This window comes from Herpailurus yagouaroundi, unplaced genomic scaffold (genome assembly GCF_014898765.1).
Source record: "Herpailurus yagouaroundi ecotype Mexico unplaced genomic scaffold, PumYag 207, whole genome shotgun sequence".
Classification (NCBI taxonomy): domain Eukaryota; kingdom Metazoa; phylum Chordata; class Mammalia; order Carnivora; family Felidae; genus Herpailurus; species Herpailurus yagouaroundi.
In genome coordinates this window covers 4,955,291-4,960,860 of record NW_024412438.1, presented here as the reverse complement: position 1 = coordinate 4,960,860, position 5,570 = coordinate 4,955,291, and the positions used below count along the sequence as shown (strand labels likewise).

The 5,570-nt window shown below is 52.1% G+C and overlaps 1 protein-coding gene across 1 annotated transcript in view; it reads right to left on the bottom strand.

The window, feature by feature from the left end:
• SHE (Src homology 2 domain containing E) overlaps positions 1–647 on the bottom strand; it is a 29,476-nt gene extending 28,829 nt beyond the window's left edge. Inside the window, exon 1 of the mRNA XM_040452355.1 lies at positions 624–647. Within this exon, the coding sequence (XP_040308289.1) occupies positions 624–647 (24 nt within the window). The remainder of the gene's footprint in view (positions 1–623) is intronic.
• Between the last annotated feature and the right edge of the window lie 4,923 nt (positions 648–5,570).

Sequence of the window (5,570 nt, the reverse complement as noted above, 5' to 3'; positions counted from 1 at the left end):
GTCCACACGATGCAGTATCACAGGTGTCTGCTGGGGGCTTGCGTGCGATGTCGGTGTTTATTATTCACGAGGCGGGGACTTTTATCACCTGCTCCGACTCCCTAAGTCCCCTAAACTTACACCTCTGCGTACTGTTTCTCCTTAGGATGTCGGAGAAGAGAGACGGGGGTGTGCGTCGGCAGCCTTCCCCTGAAACCTTGAGGCGTTCTTCTGTCCACCGCTGCTCGTCCTTGGCCCCCCCTTATGACTTAGCAGCCTGCGGTCACCTGATGTCACCAGGGCCGAAAGACACTTTAGAAACGCGGCTCATCGGCTCCCCCCCCCCGTCTGCCTTGGACATGGCCAGTTTGGGCCCAGAAAGTTCTGTGCCTTGCACGCTTCCCCTTCCCGCCCCACGTGACCCTGGGTCGGGGTCACCCTGCCTGCTGCTCTGGATGGAGGGGGCTCGCCAGGGTGTAAAGTGCCTGCCCCCCGGTCCCAGGAAAGGGTGGGTTTCAGCCAAAAAGCTGCACCGTATGATTTTGAAACGAACCGGTTCGGTCAGTTGGCTGTGCACTTGTAGACTAGAACACGAACAGCGGAGTCTGACCCCAGGAATCGTACTGTCTGGGGAGGCGGGCGACAGCCTGAAAATCTCGGAGCGCCATCCCTGCCTGAAATGGTGCATCGGAAGGACAGACGGTGGAAAACGAAGCGTAATTTACTGACGTAAGCTGCCCCTGGCCTTTTGCGGGGTGTTTGTATTTTGTACGTTCTGCAGGATAACGAGCCTGCGACGCAGCACGCTTAAAGATGGTGACCTAGCTCTCGCACTGCAGCTTAGTCCGGGACCACAGAGGAGAGCGGCTAACCTCTGGGGGCCCACCGCAGGCCACGCATCTCTCAGGGATTTGCCGGCCTGCGCGCCTCCTCGCCAAGCAGTGAAAGTCACGCTGCCTGCCCGGTTGTACTTGACTCCTTCTGCGCCACCCGCTCTGTTTTAATTATCAGGAATGCTCCAGGAAGTCGGCTGAATGCTGCAACGGCGTGGTTCTGTCACGTTCTTAGAACAACCCTGGGCGGCGGGTGGCGACTCCCTCTTGGGGACGAAGAAGCTGGAGGTTGGATCCCTCGGCCAACAATTGAATGCACGTCCCCCGTCGCCGCCAGGCACCAAAGCACGTGACCGATGAGCTATGTAAGTAACCTGTCATAGCAAAGGGTGGGCCTATCAAGTTATGTGACCGAGAAGACAACTGGTATTGGTGCGCTGAGTGGGTCAGAATTAATGACTTCGTAACCCGTGAAATCTTGGTCACAGGGGCGGGCTGGGGGATTCTTGACGCCTGATGGGGCACTGGGGCTGTCCCCTCCGTTCCTGGCGGGCTGGTGCCACCTGTCACTTGAAATGAAACGGGACAGGAGCTCCTGTGGCGTCTGGGCAGGGGCTCTGCTGCCTCCCCCCAGTGCTCCTTATCCCCTGTGCCCATGCTCCTTGTCCCCTCTCTCAGTGCTCCTCGTCCCCTGTCCCCAGTGCTCCATTAACTGGGGTTTCCTGGCCTTGCCGTCCCACATGGTGGCAGAGGGGACCTGTGGTCCTTGTCCCCTCACGGGAGGGCAGTAGCCTCCCCCACAGTGCTTTCTGTCAACCTACAAACTCAGTGCAGCCCCAGAGAGGAGGAAACACTTGAGCTAAAGAAGTAGGATTTTATAACTAAAAAAACTTTTTTTTAAATTTATTTCCACATCCACCATGGGTCTCGAACTCACAGCCCTGAAGTCAAGAGTCACACGCTCCTCCGACTGAGCCAGCTGGGCGCCCTGAAGAAGTAGGATTTTAAGGAGAAGTTTCTGGGGCTTTTTTTTGATGGTTTTTTTTTTTTTTTTTTTTTTTTTTTTGAGAGAGAAAGACAGAGACAGCGTATGAGCAGGGGACGGGCAGAGAGAGGGAGACACAGAACAGAAGCAGGCTCCAGGCTTCAGGCTCCAGGCTCCAGGCTCCGAGCTGTCACCACAGAGCCTGACCCAGGGCTCGAATCCACAGACCACAAGATCATGACCTGAGCCGAAGTTGGCCGCTCAACTGACCGAGCCCCCCAGGCGCCCCTTGAGAAGTTTCTGACTGTAGCCCCCCTGCCCAATCAGGAGCTGTGAAGTGAGAGAGACTCACTGTTTGCAGGTGAACGGACCAGCGGCACACTTTCGAGGTGCTGGCAGAACATGGAAAGCTTCAGTCGGGGATAAAAGGCAATTAATTGCTCACAGCAGTAACAGCACTGGCCTTTTCGTTTTCTTTCTAGTGTTCACTGCATTAACCTTTTTATTTTTTATTTTATTTTGTTGTCTTTAATTTTATTTTTTATTTTTTTTAATTTACATCTAAATTAGCATAGAGTGCAACAATGTTTTCAGGAGTAGATTCCTTAATTCTTACCCATTTAGCCCATCCCCTCTCCCACCACCCCTCCCGTAACCCTCAGTTTGATCTCCATATTTATGAGTCTCTTCTGTTTTGTCCCCCTTCCTGTTTTTATATTCGTTTTGCTTCCCTTCTCTTACGTTCATCTGTTTTGTTTCTTAAAGTCCTCCTATGAGTGAAGTCCTATGATTTTTGTCTTTCTCTGACTAATTTTACTTAGCTAATTTCACTAATAATAGTCTCCAGTTCCATCCACATAGCTGCAAATGGCAAGATTTCATTCTTTCTGATTGCCGAGTAATACTCCAGTGTGTGTGTGTGTGTGTGTGTGTGTGTGTGTGTGTGTGTGTGTATCACATCTTCTTTATCCACTCATCCATCGATGGACATTTGGGCTCTTTCCGTCCTTTGGCTGTTGTCGACAGCGCTGCTGTAAACGTGGGGGTGCGTGTGTCCCTTCGAAACAGCCCACCTGTATCCCGTGGAGAAATGCCTAGCAGGGCAATTGCTGGGTCGTAGGGTAGTTCTATTTTTAGTTTTTTGAGGAACCTCCGTCGTGTTTTCTGGAGTGGCTGCACCAGCTTGCATTCCCAAATTAACCTTTCTTTTTAAAACTGAGATCTACCTCACGTCCATAGAAGCCACGGCTCAAGATGTACAATTCAGGGGGCACCTGGGTGACTGTCGGTTAAGCGTCCGTCTCTTGATTTTGGTTCAGATCGTGATCTCAGGGTCATGGGATCGAGCCCCGCGTCGGGCTCTCTGCTGACCGTGTGGAGTTTGCTTCGGATTTTCTGTCTCTCAAAATAAATGACCCTTTAAAAAATGTACAATTCAGTGGTTTCGAGTACGTTCACGAGGATGTGCGACCAGTACCACTAATTCCAGGAAATGTCCCATTCCGTGTGGATTCACCTATCCCAGAATTTCCTGTAAGTGAAATCTGACAACATGTGGCCTTCTCTGTTTTCTTTCCCGTAGTGTAATGTTCTCAGGGCTTGTCCGTGTCCCCGTGTCTCAGGGCTTGGTTCCTTTCTATGGCCGAACGATACTCTGTGGACGTGTTACGGTGTGTCCATTCACCGTTTCGTGGACATTTGCGTTACTGGCAGTTTTTTGGCCGTCACGAATCAGACGTGAGCGTCGGTGTGCAGGCGTGTGTGTGGACACGTCCCGGCTGTCCTGGGTGTGCACCCAGGTCACGTGACAACTCCAGGCCACGCGGTCTCCGGCGGCTGCCCTGCCTTACGCTCTACACCCGCGGTGTGGACGGCTCCCGTCCTCCAAGTTCCTCGCCAAGATCTCTTGTCTGTCTTCCGATCCCAGCCACCTAGTGGGGCAGAAGTGGCAGCTCGTTAGGGTTGCCTCCGGCATTTCCTTAAGAACTAAGGAGCATCTCTCCATGTGCTTATTGGCTGTCTGTGAATCTTCTTTGGACGAATATCTGCTCGGATTCTTTGTCCACGTTTGACCCGGCTCATCTGTCTTCTTATCACTGACTTGCAAGCATTTTTGTACATTCTGGATACAAATTTCTGCAAATACCCCTGTCAGGTCACGGTCTGTAGCGCCCTTTGCTACACAGGAGTGTTTAATTTTGGTGAATTCCAATTTTTTATAAAGTTTATTTAGAGAGCACATGTGCACGTGTGAGCCAGGGAGAAGCAGAGAGAGGGGGAGAGAGAGAATCCCAAGCAGGCTCCGTGCTGTCAGCACAGAGCCTGACACGGGGCTCGATCCCACAGACTGCGAGGTCATGACCGGAGCCAAAGTCCAGAGTCCAACACGTAACCGACTGAACCACCCAGGTGCCCCTTGAGGGATTCTGATTTCTTCTTCCTTGTTTGCTCATGCTTTAGGCATCCTATCTAAGAATCTGTTGCCTTATCCAAGATCAGGAAGATTTATACTTCTGTCTTTTTTTTTTTTTTTTAATTTTTTTTTTAACGTTTATTTATTTTTGAGACAGAGAGCATGAATGGGGGAGGGTCAGAGAGAGAGGGAGACACAGAATCTGAAGCAGGCTCCGGGCTCTGAGCTGTCAGCACAGAGCCCGACGCGGGGCTCGAACTCACGGACCGCGAGATCATGACCTGAGCCGAAGTCGGCCGCCTAACCGACTGAGCCACCCAGGCGCCCCACTTCCGTCTTCTTCTAAGAGTTTTATAGCTTTAGTTGTTACATTTAGGTCTGTGATCTTTTTGAACGTGTTCTTGTTGTGTGAGGTCGGGGTCAGCCTCTTTCTTCATGTGGACATCCGGCTGTCCCCATCTTTGTCCGTTGAATCCTCGTGGCACGCTGGTTAAAACTCCATTGATTTCTGGGCCGTGGCTCTCCCGCGTCGGTCATGACGTCTGTCTTTGTGCCATCGCTGCGTCTGCCAACTCCAGCCCCATCGTGAGCATTGAAATCCATCACCCGCTGGCTCTGTTAACCACTGGTGTGGTTTCTACTTTCAAACTTTTTTTAAGTTGGTTTATCTTGAGAGAGAGACCGCACAAGCAGAGGAGGGGCAGAGGGAAGGAGAACAAGAGGCCCAAGCAGGCTCCGCGCTATGAGCACAGAGCCCGACGTGGGGCTCAAACCCGTGAGCTGGGAGATCGGGACCGGAGCCAGGGTCGGACACTCAACCGACTGAGCCACCCAGTTTCACTCCCTTCACTAGTTTCCTGAGTTTCTGGCTGAGAATACAGGTCACCTACACGATGCCAAATGGACTAAAAACCTTCAAGTGCTGTGTTTTCCTACGTGGTTCGCTCTGAAATGCCATTCTCCAGAGAGGAACCAAGCCCTTCTCACGGAAGCGTCTAGGCCTGAGCTGTTATGCCAGACGACTAGAGAGCTTTGGGCTTCGGTGGAAAGGACAGGGAGGTTGTATTAGGGGCGGGGTGCTTGCTCCCTGGGGCTGTATGCCAGTGCGTTTGCACGTGAAGCGGTGTGGTGTTTGAGGCCTGCTGGCAGGAAGGTGCACGTGAACGTGGGCCGTCCGCGAGAATCACTGAAGTTGAGGCGGTAACTAGGGTTTGTCACACGATTTCCCGTACGTGTTTGAAAGTTTCCAAATAAAGTCAGGAGACACACCAACTAGCACAGGGGAGGCCCCCCGGGCTGAAGATGGGACACTTTGAGCACCAGAACTACAAATGACTGCATTTGGTTGAAACTCACTGAT